This window comes from Castanea sativa, chromosome 10 (assembly GCF_040712315.1).
Source record: "Castanea sativa cultivar Marrone di Chiusa Pesio chromosome 10, ASM4071231v1".
Classification (NCBI taxonomy): Eukaryota; Viridiplantae; Streptophyta; class Magnoliopsida; order Fagales; family Fagaceae; genus Castanea; species Castanea sativa.
The window spans coordinates 7,742,359-7,765,672 of record NC_134022.1 but is presented as its reverse complement, the minus strand read 5'-3'; the positions used below and the strand labels follow the sequence as shown (position 1 = coordinate 7,765,672).

Genomic DNA, 23,314 nt, shown 5'->3' with positions numbered 1-23,314 from the left:
AGTATCTTGGAGGGCCGTGATATTCATATACATTTTCCTGCTGGGGCTGTACCTAAGGATGGGCCCTCTGCTGGTGTGACTCTGGTAACAGCACTGGTTTCACTGTTCAGTCAGAGAAGAGTGAGAGCAGACACAGCAATGACTGGAGAGATAACATTGAGGGGTCTTGTGCTACCTGTTGGTGGGGTCAAGGATAAGGTATGCAATACTCCATTTCTTATTATTGTCATTTGTAAAAGGGAGAAATTCTACTAATTTATGACAGTAGTCTTTTTGGAGGTATAATAAAAATTATGGAGTGAGGGTTTCATTATCAAACTTTTTCCCCCTTAAAATTTCTGTTAAGTACCTTGTCTGGAATACATTTGGATATGTTCATGATCCTTCTTGCTTCTTGTTGTCAGAGCTATCTTTTAAATAATCCAGTAGATATACTCACGCAATGTACAAAATAGTGTCTTTCAGTCAAATTGCTTGGGTTAAAATTGTATATTTGACCATGGATGCACGCCTAGTCTTCCTATCACTAGCGGGCAAGGTCTTACTAGAAAACAAGTTCAATTACAAATAACATCCTGACACCAAAAGCCCACAAAATTAGATTCTTTTCCACATGATCGATAATAGCATAAAACTAACGTTAAAAAGAAAATAGTCTGAATACTCTTCTCACACAGCACGCTGATTAAAAGTCCTGTGAGCTAGCTATTCTTTAGGATTTGAAATGAAGAAAAGAAAAGAATGAGCTCAACACTGCTCAGTAAGTAACTTAAGGCCTTAGCTAGATGGATCAACTATATAGAAACACAAAAATAATGGTTTACAGTAAACAAATTTTGTAGGCATGGAAACAATAATTAAGTTCATTTAAATTTTAGAACTACTCATTACATGTTCGAAAGCAAATAATAATTATATCAATTATTCATTGGACTTTGAAAATAAATTTTGTAAAATATTACATATATTAAATAGTTGTGACTATGGTCATGCTTAGGGGGAGAGAAAGGGGGCTATTGAACAGCCCTTTTTTAATTTATGTGTGTATATATATTAAATTTAACTAATGGCCCTTTTTTATATTAATTAATTAATTTTATATATATTGACTTGTATATGTTTAGGCATGTAAACAATGTAAAGTGACATTTATTATTTAAATTATTAAAAATCAATTAAATTTTTGTATATTCCATAATTTTTAAAATTATATTATACTCTAACCATGTAAAATGTTTAAAGAATAATAATTGTGATCAATTTTTAAAAGATAGTTCATAGTTATTTTTATTTTATCTGTGAATAAAAACTTTGATGAAAATATGAGAAAAAACAATAAAAGAAGCATACACAAGAAGTGTCCAAGGAAAGCAAAAGTTTAACCAAAATTCCATAAATCTACAAAATCTAAAACATAGTTTATGTAAAGACTGATCAAAGCATTCCTCCATTCAAACAAAGACAGAAGGAAAATGCGCTTCAACTAGATAATAGAACGCTGCTCCTCTTTGAAGATTTTTGTTATTCCGTTCTTGCCATACGTCCCACATAATAAACTGCAGAATAACACCCCAAACAGATGCTGTACTATATCACCCAACACCTCGAAGCCAACAAGCAAGCAACTCAACCACTTGTTTAGGCATAACCCAGGAAATAATAAACAAGCTAAATACAAAGGACCATAGCTCAGAGGAAAAAGGACCATAACTTATAGATTATAAACTTGATGAAAATATTGTTTTATGTATAGAATAAGTTGATGTAAATTTTTTTGCTATGTATGAAAAGAGAACATGTATTTAATCAAGTTACAAAAATACTATACATACATAATATATATATATATATATATATATATATATATATATATATATATATATATATATATATATATATATGACTAATAGATTATTTTTTGGATTTAAAACTTTTTGATAGATTTAACTTGGTCATGCTATATTTCATGATTAGGCCCAGAACTGGGGCTGTAGTAAGCCCTAGAAGAAATTTGTTTCTATGCCAATGTATACACCCATTGGTATGGTCCAAAGCATAATCAAACAGTAATAGTTCAATTCCCAAAACTTAATCATTCCATATTCATTAAACTTAAGTCATATTCAATAAAGCTCTTTAATAAACACAAAAAATCATTAACTATCCCAAAAAAGAAAAAAAAAAACAAAACAAAATCATTGTTTTATCTCATTTAGTTCTTTTTACAAACATTTCACATGCTGGATCCAAGCTTTTGAAGAATGTAACGACAGCAAAAATGAAACTAATTTAGTTAAAACTCTATTATTTCGATGAGGAAATTATGAATTTTCTCTCTTAACTAACTTAATTAAATAGTTCAAACAATAAATTTCATAATGAGAAATAAATAACTATTTCATTAAACAAAACATGTTTCAAGCCAAAAAAAGAGAGTTAAAAATCACTATCTAACAGGAAAGGTTACTTACCTCCAATATCCTTACCAAAATCTCAAAGTTAGGACACCCCAAGACAACCTAATACAATCATATGCACAAATTACTTCACCCACCCCAAACTTTGGCAATTAACCCAATTTATTCATTTTTCATCTAATTGGAATTTATACCCTCAAAACACATCAACAGGGGGAGTGTGAAATTTATGTTATTTCTAGAACTATGGTAAGACTCCTAAAAATTTCACCTAATAAGTCCAAGAGTACCTATATAAAACTTCCATTTAACTTTTCAACGTATCTAGAACTACATCTAGGGTTAATTTTGTCCCAAAGTGGTGTCTACTAATCTTTTTTGGGTGAGTGAGTCATAGTGGACCTTTACTAGTCCTAATTGGGCCAGGGGTGGGCCACACTCTTTCCCAACAATGTGGCCTACAAGTGGGCTTTGTCGGACCCTTATTTTCCAGATTTAATTTTTTTTTTAATATTTTCTTATACAACTCCTTTTCATGAATCAGGTCAAGTTCCCACTTAATTTTTCAAGTAGAATCCAAATATACAGTTATTTATATGAAATTATAATTGTTAATATCACATTTAAGGTTAGTTTGCTTACTATTTCCCTCCAAAAATCAAGTTATAAACATCCTAGAGTCAATAAATTTAACCTTAAGACCCAAAATTCATCAAAGTACACACTATTGGCTTAAATATTTTTAATCATGAAAAATCCCCAAATTCCAAAGCCTTAAGGGAAATGTTTGACAGCATAATATTTGAGTTAATGAGTTGATTCTTATACATTCATAATATTTACAAATATTTGTGTAATAATTTATTTTAATATGAACTGCAGATTTTGGCAGCACACCGCTATGGTATCAAGAGAGTTATCCTGCCTGAGAGAAATTTGAAAGACTTGGTTGAAGTACCAGCAGCTGTTCTTGCCAATCTGGAGGTAAATTTGTTTTCATTTTGGCCAAGGTGTTGTCAATTATTTAATGCATGTGTGAATGCACTTTCCAGCTTAAATCTTGTACATGTGATATTTGGTACAATATAAGCAATACAAAATTGAACTTGAATGCACATAGAAAGGATATTTCCATTCATATCAAAATTTGGAAGGCAGTAATTAGGGATTGTCTGGGAAAGCTGGAAGCCTGTTAGGTCTTTTATAACTTTCTGCACTTCCTGAATCATCTTCAAAAGAATATTTATAGCAAAGATTGTATTTGATTTATGTGCTAACCATCAACATGCTTGGATGGATTCATTATGGGTTAATTATTGTTTCACACTTCCAGACTTCAAATGTTTCACACAATGTCCCACTTTCACATCAAATGTCCATATGTTACACTTGATATGAAAGAGTACAGACCTGATGTGAAAGAGTGAACAATTTTGGAAGTGAAGCAATCAAAGCCCTTCATTATGATTTGCCAAGTCCCTAGCTCCTTGGATATGATGATCATGTGATGGAACAATTTTTCCTTACATGCTCTGAGAAAAGCATGCATAAATTTGTCATTATTTGTGGTTTTCATTTGGGCCTTTGTTTTCACTATGTGAAATGCAAGAATAAATTATGTTCATACTTTTTCACTAAAATGTTTTAACAGGTACTACTCGCTAAGCGAATGGAAGACGTGTTGGAGCAGGCTTTTGAAGGTGGGTGCCCTTGGAGACAAGGCTCGAAGTTATGACAGGACTCTTGAGGCCTATAATACAAACAAAATCTTCGGTGATTTATTTGCTTTGCCTTTTGCCACATCCATTTGGCATACAAGATTGCCCATTGTTCAACATCTGCCTTTGAGTGATTGGAGACTGAAAAAATTGACTTGAACTAGTCATGCTCCAGTGAAATAGGGTTCTAACTTGATATGGAGGTGCTCAATGATCCGAGTTCTTATTTTGATGATTGGATGGAAGTGATTCCAATGTATCACTCTTTTTTTTTTGGGTATAATTAATCTGTAATTATTGAGAGAGAGCAGCTGCTTCCCTTTAGTTTTTCCACATCACCCTCCTTGTTTTCGCTCTGTAATCATAGATTAATTGATTCCTCATTGTGTATAAATATCATTATTTGAGCAAGGGAATTCATGCCATCCAATTCATTTGCAACTATTAAAAAAATTTGATGTTTCTACTCTTCATTCTGAAGGCATGTATAACTGGTATGACATTGTGGTTTAGCTTCTTTGTGTTTTACCTTTGGTGTAGGCAGGGTGGTTGTTTTAAAAGAATTTAAACAAAGAATAGTACTGTCTCTATTTACTAATTACCGTACCCTATAATTTGAAGCACACTGAGGGATGTTAAAATTTAATCTGTTGATTGAGGTGGCACTGGCAGGTCTTATTTGAAGTGAGGGTCTTTAAGATAAAACTCTAGAACCTAAGTTGGCTGGTCAGTTTCCGAGGGATGGAGAAGGCTAAATGCAATGAACGCTAGTAATGCCCTAGTGAGTGAGTAAAATTGTTGTCTCGTTAAAGAGGATTGTCTTCTTGATGATCTGTGAAACGTATAGACTAATGAGGTTCACACATTGTGAGAATGAGAATGCATATATCTGATGTAAAGATTCTTTCTCTGTTAAGCTGCAGTGGAAAAACATTGGCAGTGCAGTAGCATTCAGTTTTCTATGGTGTTATAAAGTTGTATTTAATTTTCTCAGTTTCTTCAATTTTTATGTGATATGTTCAAGGCAAATAGGTCGGGTTTAGGAACCAAAAAATAAAACCCTTCAAATATTTTACATACCAAATCTTTACCTAACTCTTAATTTTATAAATTCTATCTTAAATTCATCCCCTTTATATTTGAAAAGTCCAAGTCTATCCTAAATCCGGTAATTTATCTAGTCATGGATAGACTTGAATGGATCAAGTTAACGTAAAAATGAACATGTAAAATATTATTTATTTATTTTTTTGGTAGAAACGGGCGGTCTTATTTATTTAATATAAAGAGTTCATACCCCAACATCACACTCCGACAATTGGGCACACAGTCTATTACTCCCAAGGCAAGCCAAATCCCTTACATAAAAGTGATAGACAAAACTGGGACAGATACTATATACAGACAAAAGATTTTGTTGGTGGGTTCCCGTTTCGCTAGTGCATCCGCACATCCGTTTACTTCATGGTATATACGATGCGCCCGCACCTCCCATTCTTACTCCATGAGGCTCCTGCAATCACATATTGAAGACATCATATCAAGAGGGTAAGTAGCATTTCTATTATTTAACCATGATAATACTGTTATAAATTAATCTACAACTAGATAAATCTAAAACCCAATTTCCATGCTAGTAAAAGTCCTTGCCGGACTGCTGTTAGTTCGGCCATATTATTGGTTGATTATTTATTTAAATTTAAACATTAGTAAGTACTTTGTCTTTTACTCTTAAATTAAACAACATTTTAAGAGAAAGGAAATACGCTTATTTTGGTTATATAATCCGAATTTTTTTTGTAAAAGTAAATGAAGGGTATTTTAGTCATTTAAATGAATAATTGTGTTGCATTTGGGTGCCTAATTGTAACTTTGTAAGTCCTAATCCCAAAGCCAAACCCTTCCTAAAACCCTCAAGGGTTTAAAATTTTGAAACAAACTCACCCAAATCCTTACTGTCAAGGTCAGGTTGGGTCAGAAAACTGAAAACCCACTTAATTCAGTCCATTATCATCGCTAGTAGTAGTACTCTCTTTTTAAATTTTAATTTTTTTAAAGAAGATATCATCCCTTTTTTTTTTTCCCATACCATTCAAGGGAGAATTATATTACAAAGGTGCAATTACAAAAGTGTAGAACCAATGGGGAAACAACAGCAATAGTGCAATGGCACATGGGTTGCCACTTTAGCTACAGACCATAGGTCCCTTACAATCACATGAGGTACCCAAAATATATCACAGTGAAGGCCATTCTGATTCAAGAAACAAAGATCAGCTAGTCTAGTACTGTCCAGCTAGTCAGAGGCACTATGCTGAAAACCTTGATCTTTGGCTGCCAATCTAGCTTCAATCACAGCCTCCAACAGTGCTCCAGTGGATGTTCTAGCAGCGCTCCTTGCTACTCCAAAAAACATCTTATCACCCTGTAACGTTAGTGCTTCATACGTAGTACCATATCTACATTGTCTCCTGCTCCTAGCTCCTGCAAGTTTGATGATTAAATGTCAGTCCCCTGTTGCGGACTGATTCCCTGTGCTGGGGTATCTGTCATCTCTGCTTCTCGGGGTATGATAGTTTGAGAGGGTGTCCTTGTACCTGCAAGAGAAGGTTTGAGCAATGCCTGTCATGTTACTTGGGAGATATTTATGGTGAAATCACCAATCCAAGGAAATATCCCACCAAAGTTGAGAATAGATTTTCTTTTTTGATGAATAGTTGTGAATAGATTTGCTTGTCCAAGAAATAATTGCTATTCTCATGAATGCTATGTACACAAAAAATTTAACAACTATTAAGGTAACAAGTTGTTCTTAGTAGGTAAAAAAATAAAATTACGTACTAATAAACTCAAATGAGATACAGTAAAAACTTAATCAACTCAATTGTTATAAAATATTGTTGTGAAAATTGTTGTCTTTTAGCATTGCTCGTTTCTCATAGAAGATTTTGTCCTAGTGAAAAGTTTCACTATTAAGTAACGAGATGATTAGTTGTCATTTTAAATTTAAAGCCATCCATGGGATTTGAGGCATGTTTGTTGACTACATAGCCGTAGTAACCGTAGGTTGTTTTTGTCTAATGGCGAAAATATTACAGCCGTAATTTCCTTCGTAAAAGTTTGGAGGAATATCACAGGTGCATGCAGTATTAGTTTCATTATTTCGCAACGAACATGTCCAACATGTTTGACCAGCATTTTCAAATGTAATTCCTGCATGTTTTCCAATGTTGGGTGTGCTCATATTCACTTGCGTTAAGAGAGAGAGAGAGGGGGGGACTTACCATGCGTTCATCTTTTTGCAAAGCTTTTTTATTTAAAATTACTATTATTTTTTTGGGACTTCCCACCAACCTTCAATTTCATCTCTATACATATAGAAAAAGAAGACAAAATATAGAACATCAGGGAATTAATAGGGCATAAGATATGCCTTGTAAATTAGTAAAGTTACCTACTCTCCTTTATGAAGAGAACTGGGGTTTGAATTCCTCCCCCATTGTTATAACTTATAACTATCAATTTTTTTTTAAAATAAAAGTAGTACATAAAATATTGCAAAATAAACAGTAAAGAACAAAAATGTCCAAAAATATATTATGAAGTGCAGATCAAATATCTTATAAGTGTAGCAAATCATGGTGTGAAACAACACAATCTACACATTTTTCAGTTTCCCTCAAATAGGAATGATTTTTCAGTCGGGGAAGAAATAATCACACAGACCACTTCCAATTGAAGCTAATGAATCCTAGCAGTAGTTTGAGAGACTAACATTGGGGAAAGTATGACCACTCTGCAGAAAAATTACTAGAAAGAAATCCATACTTAACTAGAGTCTAGACCAGCTCTATAAATCAGGCGTCATCAGCATCACTAAGTAAGCTGATGTTGCATCCATGAGATGGAAAATCATCATTGCAATCTCATTAGATGATCCTTCTCCAACTTTTTAACTAGCACTCCAAAGTAATTTCCAACCCATTGCTGGTGGGGCTAATCCTGGAATATCCCTGATGTCCTTCTTGTTTGGGTTCACGAGCTGAAATAAAAAAATAAAAAAAAAAATTCACTAAGAAATCTATTTAACCAAATGGAAAGAAATGGGCAATGCACTCTTATAAAGCCAGCTGTTTCTCAGCTATTAATGGCTTTTGACAGTCACATGAGACTTGCAAAACATGGAATGTTCTTGGTGACTAAGACACCCTCTCACTATACAAGGTTTAAGTCATGTTGAAATGAAAAAAATAGAAGCAGTAAAAGGTTCTAAATGATCTAAGACGCCGTGAAACAAATTTTCTGGACAATGCAGTTATGAAAACAACCAAACGATTCATCCTCGAACTCAAACTTATATGCAACTCAAGTAGTCAAGTTCCAAAAGAATCTGTAAGACTGTAACTTCCAAGATGACATCAAGTTGCAATCAGTGCATTACCAATGGACATGAAAATGTGACAACTATTAGATTAACTTCTTTACCCACTCATACACTTGTGTTTGTCTCCTTTTTTATTTTCTTTTTCAGTAAAGTTATTATTATTTTTAAAAAAAGAGGATATACTGAATTAGATTATTTTATTTTTTATTTGGGTAAGCAAAAAATCATTAAGATTCACTACGTTTAACTACAACATTTGGCATGATAAAAGTATCTTCCTGCAACTTTTAAGCAAGTAAGGGTTATACAAACAAGGTCAATCCGAGATCAACTTATTTATTAAAGGTCCACTTGAAGCATAAAACAAGGTAGGAATACACTAGTTAGTTGAGAGTTCTTATGAAAAGAGCTCAGATTGTCTGCCCATGTGATCCAAATAAAAATGTACTTGCTTATTTGGATTACATTAGGTGTATGTCTGCAGCAAAGTGAGAAACATTATATAATGCAGCCTACTCACGCTTCTCTTAATTTTCTATTGCAGCCAAAAAAATGCACCCACTTTCCTTTCTGCTCTCATTCCCAAATAATGAATCTTGTAATCATAGAAAGTCAGCACACGCATCTTTTTTCTCCATCCCTCCAAATCAAATCTAACTTCAAGTGCTCTAATTGCCACCCTCACTTGAAACAGCAAAAATAATGTGTTTTCAACCAATGATTGGCACGTTGTATCATCTTACTGTAACTTTGAGGCTTTTGTCAGCTAATGAACTGTGGAGAGGCCAGCATTGTGAGACTGATATCACATAAATCGAGTTTTGAATTCTCAGAAATTACTGAGGGCCTGGTAGGAATACACTCTCGACTGGTTGAATTGGAGTCATGTTTAGCTTTATGGTTAAAGGATGATGTTCGCTCTGTAGGGTTTTGGGGAATGGGCAAAACCCTATAGAGTGAACATCATCCTTTAACCATAAAGCTAAACATGACTCCAATTCAACCAGTCGAGAGTGTATTCCTACCAGGCCCTCAGTAATTTCTGAGAATTCAAAACTCGATTTATGTGATACCAGTCTCACAATAATTTTGACAACTTCTGAGAGAGGGCTGCAATAAAGAGAGAACAAGAATTGATAATCAATGAATAGGTCCCATGAAAAATATGGTAGTTATTAGGTGTTTGATTATGCGGCCCTAAATAAAAATATGTCAATTGATTGGCTATGAGAAAATTATATGAGAACTGATAAAGATTTAATGTTTATTTTTTAAAAAATAAAAGTAGATCTGTTAAAGGTTTAAATGGAGTTACATATATAAAAGTGGGCCACTCGGCCAACTGAATATATATTAAATATAAATTACCTATTCTTTACTTGATATCCGACAATTCCAGCCACATGATTCAAAGCAACTCTCCATGTGCCCACCTTCTCCTTAAATTGTTTTTCATGTTCATCAAAGGCCTTTGCCAAAGCTCCCTTTAGTTTCAGCAGATCAGATGGATCTACATTGTAAAAAATAGGTAGAACTATCATTCTCTTTTCTTTCTCGTAGTCAATGATCTTTACAAGTTTTTCTAAGCACCAAGTTGAAGATGCATAATTTTCTAAGAGAATGACCACGGCAAATCTAGATTCTTCTATCGCTTTCAAGAGCTTTGGTTTAATAGTTTTTCCTCCCTCAAGTTTTTCATCGTCCTTAAAAATGTAAATTCCCCTCCGTTCTAAAGCATAATTTAGAAAGTCCGCAACAGTGTTGCGGGTGTCCTCCCCTCTGAAACTCAGGAAGACGTCGTACTTCCATTGGCTGGTAGAAGAGATAGAAAAAGAACTTGGGAAAGAAGACGAGCTTGAAGCCTTTGAATCATAGTATAGATCTGCATGGAGAAAAAAAGAATTGAAAAGAAAATAAATTATGAGAAAAAAAAAACTATTTTGAACTAAAATCTATAACAGTGCAAGCCCTTAAAAAGCCCAACTTCAATTCTAAACAATAGATGGTAAAGCAAACCCAATCTAAAGAAAAAAAAAAAAACCAACAACAGATGGTAAACAGGTAAAGCAAATCCATGGACTTAAAAAAAAAAAAAAAAAAAAAACCAAACCAAAACCCAATATACGCTGCAACAGTCAACTAAATCAAAACCAAAACCCACGGATTCTCAAATCACTAAGTGCCCGTTTGTTTCAACTTTCTCAACCCAAAAAGCACGTTTTAAAACTACAAATATAATATATGCGTTTGGTTAGGTATAAAAAGCAACTTTTTGGAAAAAGTTACGTTTTAAAACTACAAATATAATATATGCGTTTGGTTAGGTATAAAAAGCAACTTTTTGGAAAAAGTTGCGTTTTGGTTTTGTGAAGAGAACGCGTTCTGTGAATGGAGCTATAAGGAGCATTTTACCAAAGCTCCTGCGCGTTGATGAATCTATCCATTGAGTTATTGGTTCAATTACCAAATTGCCCTCACTTTTACTTAAAACTCTAACTTTGCCCTTTGGTAAATCAACAATCCATTCTGGGACGAAAAAAGAACATAAATCAACAATCAACAATCCTTTGCCCTCAGTTACCATTAAAAAAGCACAAATTACAAAAAAAAACATAAATCAAAGCCTTGTTAATTTATTCAAGGTACTAGCAAACAGAGCATTGAGATAAATAGAAAAAAAATATTAATAAAAAATTTTGAAAACCTGTATTCTCCAGGATGGAAAAAGAACCAGTTGTAGTGGCCAGAGAATTTTTCGTTGATGTTGACGGAGAGATCGGAGTACGTGAGCGATGGAGGGAGCTAGGTACCGTACCACCACCTTCATCTTCTCCGATGGCTCTTTCATCAATTTCGTCCCCAAATCTCTCTCTCTCTCTCTCTCTCTCTCTCTCTCTCTTTGTGTTTTATTTTCTCTTTGTGTGTGTGTGTTTGTGTTTTGGAGCATTGTGTTTGTGTTTGGGCGAGGAAGAAGACTAGAAGAAGAGAAGAGACAAGATAGGGAGTGGAGGAAAAATAAAGATATTTGATGGGAATGGGGAAGAAACGGGTGGATGAGAAAAAAGGGAAGGAAAAAGAAAAGAATCAAGAAGAGGAGGGTGAAGAAGTGCATGGGTGATACAGACGAAGTGCTAAGAGGAAAAAAAAAAAAAAAAGGAGTGCTTTGGAACATTCTGAGTTTGGAGGAAGTGGTAGGCAAAAAAAGAGGAAAGAAGGAAAAAAAGAAAAGAGCAAGGGTACGTGTGTGGAGGATAAAAAAAGAGGGAAAAAAAGGAAAAAAGAAGAAAGAAATATTATCACAATTTTTTTACAATAAATTTTAAGTGGTAGGTTATTATTAGCTAATATTGGTGAGAAATAAATAATTTTTTTAGAAAGAGAAAAAAATAATTTTAATAGTATGTTTAAATTAAAATTAGTATCACTTTTTATAACAATATTTTTACAATACTTTCACAATAAATTTTAATTGGTAGGTTATTATTAGCTAATATTGATGAGGAAAAATAATTTTTTTAGAAAGAGAAAAAAATAATTGTAATAGTACGTTCAAATTAAAATTAGTATCAATTATCACAATATTTTCACAATAAATCTTAAATGGTAGACTATTATTAACTAATATTTGTGAGAAAAAAATAATTTCACAATATTGATTTAAGTATGAAATAAACTCTATTATATATATATATATATATATATATATTTTTTTTTTTTGTGTCGGTAATTTACCACTCAAACCACAACTTTTATAAGTATTAGCTAAATACTCAACTTTTTCAAAAATCAATTTTTAACAGTTTTTACCAAACACTCAGTTTTTTGAAAAAACACTTTTTCATACTACACTTTTTGAAAACTCCACTTTTTCAAAAAACCTAATTTCAAAAAGTTGAACCAAAATTAGAAACCTAAACTAAAGACAAAAACGGAAAACCTCATCAGTCAACAGAGCTCGGGCCCAGTTCAGGCCTCCCTGCTCGCTGCTCAGCTGCTCCAGAGCTCCCTCCGACCCTCCGACCCTCCCTCAAGGTATTTCATTTTTTTTCTAAGCTAACTTCTCTCAGTTTCTCTCTTTTTCTCTCTTTTTCTCTCTCTTTCTATCTGAACTGAAAAGTCTGAAATGAAAATTATGAAATGACTCTCACACACACTCTCTCTCTCTCTTTATTCTTTAATAAGACTAACTCAGTAACTCTCTCTCTCTCTCTCTCTCTCTTGATTGGCCAAACTTTAGTCTTTAGCTTTATTAATTTATGTTTGTTTCTAACTTTTTGAAAATTGAATTTGGCTTTATCATTTTATCTTATCGGTTGGTGTTGGTGTGTGTAGTGTGTTGGTGTTAGTGACCGTGAGATATTAATTATTTTTTTAGTGTAATGTGTGATTGTGAAATTTTCTGATTGGCAGGGGGCATTATGAGGCGGGCTTGTGTGTTGAGTGGGGTGGGGGTGGATGGACACATGGGGCCAGGCTACATAAGTGCACATTACACAGTTTTAGTGCTTTAATTATTGTGCTACACACGGAATGTGTAAATAATGTGCACATTAGTGGCTCTTTTAGTGCTTTTAGTGTAATGTGCATATGGGCTTAAACAATATAACAAATTAAAGCAGCACAATTAATGACAAACAAATTAAACAATTAAACTATTAAAGCAATATAGTTTATTGTTAGGCTAAACAACAATAATTAAAGTAGTATAATAAACCAATACATTATAAAAGACAAACAAATTAAATTATGTTAGGCTAAACAATAATTAATAATTTTATAATTAATGAAATAACAATATAAAAAATTATAGTTTATAAAAGACAAACAAATTAATGAAACAACTAAACAACAATAATTAATAATTAATAATTTTATTGCTTGGTTGTGTATATTAAAAAAGATGTAGCTTGTAGCATTGATAATGAGACTATCATGCAACGATTTCAAAATATGAAAGCTCGTAGAAGAAAATTGTACATTTTATGTATTTGCGTGCTTACTTATTGTTGTTGTTGTTATTGTCAATATATAAAATTTTCTTTTTATTAGATTGTGTAATTTATGCTTGTTGAGGAATACCCTGAAAAAAATTTCTAGAGTCGCCACTGGACTCAGCAATTAGGATAACTTCCATTGGATTTGAAATAATTCCTTGATGAACCACTTTATTTGGATAGGTCCAAACAGTCTAAAAAGTGATAAAGACATCCTACAAATAGCACATAGAATTCGGGTCCCTCAAATCATGCCTTGAGATGAGTTGTTTCAACCAATGTTGAACAGAAAAATTGGTGAACTCAGAAGTGTGAGTGGCAAGAGTACAACCATGCCAACAAGCTCTTGTGAATGGACATAGAAGAAAGAGGTGAGTATGGCTTTCTTCCTCCTCATTACACATTGGGCATAGTCTTTCTATGGAGATACCCCTAGCATGTAGATATAGAAAGGTTGGTAGACATTTGTTTCAGAAGTTTCCAAACAAAGTTATTGATCTTCAAGGGGACCTTTATTTTCCCAAAGGATCTCCACCAACCTGAGTGTGCTTGAAAATGCGTAGATTGACATGCAGCATCCTTGATAAAGAGGTCATAGGCTTTGTGCACTTGATACTCCCCATTGTTTGAAATTTTTCAAAAAAGTTTATCTTGCACATAATTTGTCTTGGAGATAGGGATTTGAAGGATTGCTGAAGCCTGAGGAAAAGGGTATAGACTTTAACCAAATCAGCCTTCCAATCCCTAGTACTATGATCTATCAAATCCCCCACAGCACCTGTAGGGAGAGCACCTGTAGGGAGATAAGGTTGGGGTAGATTCAGATTTGGATGGGAAATCCAATCCTTACGGTTTAGAGGGATATTATACCCATTCACAACTCTCCATTTTCCTTCCCTCAAGAAAGGACGTTCTTGTTTGATGATATTTCTCCAAACCCATGAGTGGTGGGGCTTTGCCCTATACTCCTAAATAGAACAAGCAGGAAAATACCTAGCCTTAACAGTTTTAGCTAACAAGGATTGGGGATTCTAATAAATCCTCCAATATTGTTTGTTAAGCATAGACTGATTCATGTATTTGAATTTCTTAATCCCCAAACCACCCAGTTTCTTAGGTTGACTAATCTTATCCCAGTTAACAAGGTGCAGCTTCTTTTCCCCATGATCATGACCCCACTAGAAGGCATGGACGATAGAGTCCATTTTATTGCAAATAGAGTCTGAAACTTTAAAGCATGAAAAGGAATATAAAGGTAGGGATTGAAGAACAGAAGCTATTAAGGTTGTTCTACTAGCTTGGGATAAAAGTTTCATTTTCCAACCTTGAAGTTTTACTTGTAGTTTGTCAATAAGAAATTGGAAATCAGCAACCCTGTTACCTCTCAACTTGAATTGGACACCAAGATACTTGCTAGGTTGTTGGACTAGATTGACTTTGAGAGTGTTTGCAAGTCCTACCTGCTCCTCCATAGGCATGTTTGGTGAACAGAATACATCAGATTTAGCCAAGTTTATAGATTGACCTAAGATGGAGCAATACCACTCCAGGATGAGTTGGAGATTTTGAATATAAATTTTATCTTTCCTGAAAAACAACAAAGAGTTTTAAGCAAACAGTAAGTGGGAGAAAGAAAGGCCATTTCTTCCAACTTTGATGCTTCTGGTTTTCTTAAGGTCCTCAGCTTGGGTTAAGAAAATGGATAAAATATTTGCACACATGAGGAAAAGATATGGAGACAAAGGATCTCCTTGTCTTAAACCTTGGGATGACTTGAAAGACCTGGTCAAACTTCCATTTATCAACAAGGTATATTCAACTGATGACACACACTCCATGATCAATTTAATCTATTTGGGGTCAAAATGCATAACGGTGAGGATTGCCTTTAAAAAATTCCAATTAACCCTATCATAAGCTTTTGACATATCAATCTTCAATACCCCAAAGCTATCTCTCTTTCCCCTCTTTTTCCTAATCACATCAATAATTTCATGTGCCAAGAGAATATTGTTAGTGATATTCCTACCCTTTATGAAGGCATTTTGATAAGGTGTAATAATACTATTCATAATCGACTTCAGTCTATTGACAAGAACTTTTGAAATAATTTTGTAAAACACATTGCAGAGACTGATAGGCCTAAAATGAGACACCTCTTTAAGATTGGGAAGTTTTAGGATGAGAGTAATGAAAGTTTAGAAGATACCATCCCTAGTAACTATAAGGGTTTAAAAGATTTTAATTTTTAAACTAGTTTTGCACTGTTTGCACAACGATTATGGTTGCATCATGCATGCAATTTCATCATTGAAAAATAAATAAAATAGTACAAGGCTTCAAAAGATTTGAGTACATAAGCTATCCCTCACCGTGTAGCCTAGTTTTCAAACTGTAGTGCAAGATAAGATTATTGACTTTTTTCATCTGCTTGATTCTTATCAAGGGTGTGCAGTCGACCAACCCGCCAAAATCAACCCGACACAACTCAACCTGTTAGGTTGAGTTGGTTTTTAGGGGTTGGTGAATTGGGTTAGGTTATAAATTTTTTTTAATAGTGGGTGAGGTTGGGTTTGGGTCATAACAATTACAAACTCACTTAACTGGACTTGATCCACCTATATATTTAAAAAATATATATATATATATATATATTATACAATTAATACTAATTTTTTATTTAATTTTTTTCCCTATTCGGCTCTTTCTATATAAAACCTAATTACCTCGCAAATTCTAACAATCTTATTTCTCTCTTTGCCGCCTCCTACTTCCACTCTCCCACCCTACTCCTATTGTTTATAACTAAGTTGGGAAACTAGTTCATGTATATTATGTTTCTCATTTGAGTTGGGTATATTTTGTTTATAACTGAGTTGGAATACTAGTTTATGAATATTTTGTTTATTAACTTAGGTGGCATAGGTGAGATATATATATATTTTTTCTGCTTAATTTAATAATAATAGTAATAAAATAAAATAAAAACCATCCAACCCATGGGTTCAATCCAATCTAAACTAATTTATGTGGGTTGGGTTGGGTTGGTTTGGATTTTTTTTTAACTCACCATGGTGAGTTGGGTCAAAAATTCCCCTCACCCCAACCCATGCACATCCCTAAATCTTATCTACAATAGTAGGTGTCTAGCACATTAGAGAAAGAAGTTTCTTGCCCGATTAGTCGAAAAAAAAGAGAGGAAGGGGATACTTCATACTTCTAAAAGAACGTAGGTTTATTTGCAAAATTCTCATTCTCAGTGAAAGAATTTAAATTTCAATGAACTTTTCATTTTGGTCCTTAAATTTAAGGTTATTTTCATTTTGGTCTTTCATGTTTCAAAATTTTCGTACAATAGATCCTTGCACACTCATGAAGATGACCATATTTATTGGTGGAAGTTATTAAATACTTTGGGAGCATTGCTCTCTCCTCTCACATGATGGGTGAGCCCTCAAAGTAATGCTTTCTCCTCTCACATGAGGGGTGAGCTCCCAATATATTTAATTCCGTTCATTAGATGTATTGTTAGAAAGCATTACCGACAGTGGAATCTCTAAACACAGGAAATCCATATCAAAAAAGGCCTAGCACATTCGAGGTTTATACCTTTTGAAGAATACGGACCTTATCTCAATTACAACAGTGATGACTATGGACAAAATCAAAGTGACGCAATTGGAGATATAGATAAAGACTAGGATAAAGAAGAGACGGATGGGCTAAACGCTAAAAGATGTATTATGTGGCATCAGGTATGTTTGCTTTAATAGAGTCTGTAAAAACATGTGTCTACCCCTGTGGATATGGGCAGAATAATTTAAGTTACTATTTGTAAAATATATTGTATTATCAGTTGGAGTCCGTAGCCTTAAAAGGCTTGTTAACTAAAGAACGGAGGCAGAACTCAACTACGAACTCAACACACGGTCCCACCTTTCCTCAAGCTCTTGTATGCCTCCTCGTATAAAGTTTTTTTTGGTTAATATAAATCTAACCTTATCTGTCTTCTACTTTGCCAATATCATTTTAGTCACATTTTTCGACTGCTATTCCCTGTCTCTATATTTATAAATGAAAATTTTGAAACATAAAGGGCCAAACAAAAAAATTAAACATGAGGGGCCTAAATCAAAATTTTAAAACGTAAATGGTCAAAATAAAACAACCCTTCACGTTAAGGGCCAAACTCCAAAGTGCATTTTAGTAAAAATAAAAATAAACAAATCAAGCAAACAAATCGACAATGCAATTTCTTCGGATTGGTAATCAATCGAGGCATGCTGTACTTCAGTTTCTAGTATATTTGTAATGCCTCTAGGTTATGTAACACAATGAAACCATCTCATATATACTCGACATAATTTGAGTCATTACTTTATCATCCTGGCCTTTGAAATACATGACTTGCTACTGGAAAGGAAAAAGATATTAAAATGTGCACTTGGCACCTCCCCAACTATGTTCATCACCATCTTTCAAACCAGTCAAATCCAAGAAATAGGTGCTAATTCGAGGACAGATCAATGAAAATCTACCCAACTTTTAAAAATTGTAAACAGCAGCAAAATGGCACCTGAAATATACGAGGACATAGAAGTATGATACTTATGACAACTGAAATCCAAATATCATTTCAAGACTGAGAAAAACAAAGTAGAGTGATTTCCTTTGTGTATGATATCAAAACCAAACAATGAAATAAAATTTCCAAATGGAAAATAGTAGTGAGTAGTATTCCAATTTCCAGATGAAGAGGCATCTTGGCCATAGAAAGAATGGGGCTCTTTGGGAAAAATATTTATTTCACCCCTGGCAATCATAGTGACGATATCTTGACAGATCTAATAAGTACTATTGAGGGAACATCAAACAGTTGCTGAAGCAGAACTGGGATGGTGAGGAAAAACTTGACATGGTGTTGATAACCATTAGCCTGAGAGAGCAGCGTTGAGCGCACTGTGAATATCAACACCAATCTGGGCTTCAGCTTTGTCCAATTCAGTTGTGGCTGAACTTAGCTTCTGCGTGAAGTCTGTAAGGCCCTTCTGGACCAAGCTGGGGTCAATATAGTCAACTGGCACAGCCTCTACAGCAATTACATCAGCAACAGAGTTAGCATGGATAAAAGCAAACCCACTGCTCAGGAAATACTTTGTCACATCATTTCCTTCGTGCACTGATAGGATCCCAGGCTTCAGCTCTGCAATTGTAGGTACATGTCCGGGCAAAACACCCATTTGCCCAGTTGTTGCTGGTATTATGACCATGTCAACCTGAAACATTGTGTATGATAAATGGGACAGGCAAGGGTAAAAAAAAAAAAAACCTTCCAATGGAATCTTAAAAAACAATGTAGCAGAAAATGTAAGTGCCACATAGGACCAACATCAGCAATTCCTGCACTATGGCCTAAAACTAAAGTTGAGGATCAAATCATGTCAATGAAAACAGTTGAGGAGTAAATTTTGAATGGAAACAAATGTAAAGACATGAAACATAGATGGGATTGAATTTAAGTCATATATATTTTAAACAAGCATCTTGTAGTCAGGAAGGTGAGAATTTGAGAGGTAAAAACTTAATTCACTCCACCTAAAAAAAGCTATTTGGCTAGTTGATGAGTAGAGAAAATGTGTCAATTAGGTTCATTGGGATTTGCTTAAAAAACTTCCAAAATAAGACTTCGTTTGTTTCAGAGTGAACTATTTTCTAGAAAACGTTTTCTTTACTTTTTATGTTTGGCAGCTGAAAATTGCTATTCAACATAAAATGTTTTCATAGTTTACAGGCAATTACACCAAAATAGGAGAAAATGCATTATGTTCCACCCCCCCCCCCCCCCCCAAAAAAAGAAAAATAAAAACTTTCCTCATCCCCTCCACTCTTCTATATCAGTTCCAGCACCTCCTTCCCCTCCCTCTGCTTGGCTTCTGCCACCATCTCCCCCTCTCCTCCACTCTCTTGTGCCATCACCATTACCTCCTCCTTCTTCCTCTGTGTTGGTACCACCACCTTCCTCAGCACCCTAAAAAAAGTAAAAAACTGCTTGCCACCACCTCCCACTGCCTAATCCACACCTCCGCCTCCCCCACCACCTCCTTCCCCACACTCTGCTACCACTATCACCATGACTGTGCTCCCCCTTTTCCATCACCTTTACTGCCTACTAACTTTTTGTGATTTTTTGTTACAAATAAACAATAAAAGAATTATTTTTAAGATCTCAACCAAACAAAGAAAATTAAATCAAATTTCAGAAAGTATTTTCTATCCAAGGAAAATGTCTTCTATAGAAACTAAGGGAGTCTAAAGGTAAAATAGAAGATCAAGGCCCATCATTTCCTATATTACATTCATAAGTGAGGTTTACAAAAAAAAAATCATTGCAATGAGTTTTTTTTTTTTTGATAAGTAAATCATTGCAACAAGTTTTAAGTTTTAACATCCAAAATCTCTCTCTTTTTTATTTATTTATTTATTGTGCATTTTAGTTAGTTATCTGGTAAAGTTCCTTGCAGTTGAATAATCGACCTAGTTCAAATGCCGCCTACACAAAAAAACCAATTGATGTTTTGGCTTGATGATAAAAAGCAATTATCATTGAGTAGACACTATAGGTTTAAATCTATCATATCAAAAAAAAAAAAAATTGTCCCAACATTCTAACAATTGGTAACCATTCACAATGTCTAGTAAACCTTGATGGCATGGGGAGTTTTACATTAATTCTGACCCTTTTCATAATGCAAAGTGAGCTGATTTATAGAGAAACACTTAACAATTTAGTTACTAAATACACTGCAAGGTGTGAATGTTCAAGCACAACACACAAGATTTTGGGTGTAAAACTCCCTCTTCTTAAGACATCTTTTGTAATATAATCAGCAACAATATCTCCTCTTACATGCCGGTATACAGACTGAGTGAATTAAAAGGGTCTCTGGCTACTATTGAAAGTTCTGTTCTTTCTCTACCCCAATGAACTGGGTATGTTGTCAGTTTATGGGTTGAAATATATGGATTTATACAGAACACCATTCTATGAATACTCTTTATATCCACCACATCCACACATACTATTCACCAAAAACTGAAAATTATAGCTTTTATGTGAACCTTTATATGGTCCAAAAACCTCAGGATGCGCACAACAATCACTTCTCAAACCAGTTGCAATCACATATCAACACTGCGTACTTTCAAAGACTCCAAAATGTTACAAAATACAAATAATACTCCCTTCCACAATCAAATTATTGGAGCTAAAATTCTATTTTTAAGAATCATCTGCCTTACAAATGACAATTCTCCATATGAAATCTCTTTATTCACTTCATCATGTCAAATTATCAATTGAAATCTCTTTATTCACTTCATATGTGCAAGTGCAATTGTGAAAGTGTTGACCATCTTTTCCTTCATTGCCCAGTTGCCAGTTGTGGGATATGGTTTTCGGTTTATTCGAAGTTTGTTGGGTTATGCCAAGGTTTGTTGTTGGGCTATTAGCTTGCTGGCAAGGTTGTTTTGGTCGTCATCGTAATGGAGATATATGGAAGGTCGTTCCTCATTGTTTGTTATGGTGTATTTGGAATGAGAGCAATAGTAGGTGTTTGGAAGACATCGAGAGTTCCATGCCTGATCTGAAGCTTCTTTTTTTCTGAACCTTACTTGACTGGTTCTCAGTGAGGAGAAGCCATCCTTTTTCTTCTATTTTGGATTTACTTGACTTTTGTAATGTTCGTCTTTGATTTGTTCCCCCTTGTATACACCCTTTGTACTTGAGTGACTCTCTTTTTATATCAATGAATCTTTATTACTTATCAACAAAAAAAAAAAAAAAATCAATTGAACACTTTTTTGTTAATTGACCTTGAGTAAAGTAGTAAATGTCAAGACAATATAGTGCTGCACTTGTCATAGATTTACGGTTGGAACATTCATCTAATTCCAAAACAATTAACCTCCCAAAGATATTTCCCATTTACTAAGACAGTAACACACTAACACTGCATATTCCTAAAATAATCAATATCTAGGGGTGCCAAACTACCTGCACTTTCATGTCACAGAGACTTGAAAAGGTAGGCTAGTGCAATTTCAGCTGATTTTCAGCATGGCTAATACAATGTTGATAGAAATCAAGATACAAAAGACAAGTACATGTTGAGATAATTGATCTTCTCATTTCTTCAAATAAATTTGATGTCCTAAAATTAACATGCCTAATAACCCAAACATAAATGAAAATTTAAACAAATTGCCCAAAATCGATAACCTTGTCATCACATTCAATCAAAAAGCAAGTAAGAAGAAAAGCGTAGAGACCAAATAATCCAAGCTGAAATGGTCAATCAGTACACAAAATTCCAAAATCAATCACCATCATTAAGAAATAAAACTAACCCAAAACCCACAACAATGTCCAAACTAATAAAAACAAGCCAAAGATTGGGAAAAAAGAAAAACCCCACAGAAACCAAAGGAATCTGAGGTAAAATGGTCAGAATTTTGTTTTTGATCAGAATAATTAATGGTGAGTTAGATTTCCAAAACTCTTGGATTTCATCAAATTAAATAAAAATGTAAGCAAAACCCAGATGAAAAGAATCCACAACAAACAATAACTGCAAGTTAAAATGGACACACAACATAACCAGAGTGAATAAGCAAAACCCGGAAAATGTGAGAGAGAATTAGGCACCGTACCTCCTTGGTGGAGAGCTCGGAGGCATAGGGGAGCACAAAGTTGACAGTGATCTTGGAAGGGATGGAAGAGGGTGTAGCGGGACGAGGGTTCATGAAATGTGAAGGGGTCTTGGGAGGGTCTATGTTTGGTATCACTTTCGTCCATGACTCCATGAAGCCTGAGTCCGTGTGGGTGGTGGTAGCAGCAGGGACCTCTGTGGCCGTGGAAAAGGGTCTCCTACTCAACCTCACCGAACCAGCCAAGAGGCGTGAAGCTTGCCGGAACATCATGCTCAATTGCTAACTGCTACTTACTTCTTTCTGAGCTAAGGTTGTTTTTCTTTTTGGCTATTTGGCTTCAACTTTGAAAATGTGGGGTAGGGATGTGTAACTTTTTTAACTTCCAACTTCTGAGGAGGGTAAGCCTTCTGCTGCTGCTGGTAGTAGACTAGTAGTTGCTACTTGCTGAAATGCTGCACAGACCTGGCAAAAAGGGCGGGTTGGGCCAGGTTGGGGTGGGTCAATCGGTGTATGGGATTAAATGGGTTGTGGGGTCAAGTGGGTTAAAAATGAGTTCGGGTTAATTGGGTTGTAAATCGGGCCAGGTTGACCCGTATTTTTCACATGAGTTTTTTTTTTTAAAAAAAATAATAATAAAGAAAATAACATGTATTTGCCATTTGGAAAGTCATGCAACAAATTACTTGATGTAAAATGTATTACTTTGAATTTACCACTTATATCAAGAATGAACTACACTTATTGTTGAGGGAAAAGTTTTGATGTTCCCGAATAGAATATAAGGTAGCCAAGCCGAAACTAGATGATGGGCCCTTGAAATAAAGCCTAAAGGCTTTCGGTGTTGTATAAGTCTGCCCAAGCAAGAGATAGAGGCAGCACCCTAACAAGAAGACAACAATAAAGCTAAACACGTTACTATTGTTAGTTTGTTATATTATCCTTTTACAGCATCATAGTTCAAATCATTCTTCCAACAGTACAGTATCATCTCCGGTGGTAGGGTAATTTATATTCAATTATTAAATAAATTTAATAAAGTATTAACTTCAGGAAATCCTTATGCATTTTGTTCAATAAGGTCCATAGTGCTCT

General features: G+C 34.4%; 2 protein-coding genes across 2 annotated transcripts in view; one reads left to right on the top strand and one right to left on the bottom strand.

Moving 5' to 3' along the window:
- The window catches only part of LOC142612911 (lon protease homolog 2, peroxisomal), a 16,744-nt gene extending 12,179 nt beyond the window's left edge, over positions 1–4,565 (top strand). The window contains exons 15-17 of the mRNA XM_075785085.1: positions 1–198; positions 3,300–3,401; positions 4,069–4,565. The exon at positions 1–198 is cut by the window's left edge and continues 48 nt beyond it. Of these exons, the coding sequence (XP_075641200.1) occupies positions 1–198; positions 3,300–3,401; positions 4,069–4,152 (384 nt within the window). The 3' untranslated portion in view covers positions 4,153–4,565. The remainder of the gene's footprint in view (positions 199–3,299; positions 3,402–4,068) is intronic.
- Positions 4,566–18,121: 13,556 nt separating this feature from the next.
- Positions 18,122–22,659, bottom strand: LOC142612801 (ATP synthase subunit delta', mitochondrial-like). The gene is made up of 2 exons (XM_075784959.1): positions 22,223–22,659; positions 18,122–18,789 (listed from the first exon to the last, which is right to left on the bottom strand). The coding sequence occupies exons 1-2, from the start codon at positions 22,490–22,492 to the stop codon at positions 18,445–18,447; spliced, it is 615 nt and encodes a 204-aa protein (XP_075641074.1). The 5' UTR covers positions 22,493–22,659; the 3' UTR covers positions 18,122–18,444.
- Positions 22,660–23,314: the final 655 nt, after the last annotated feature.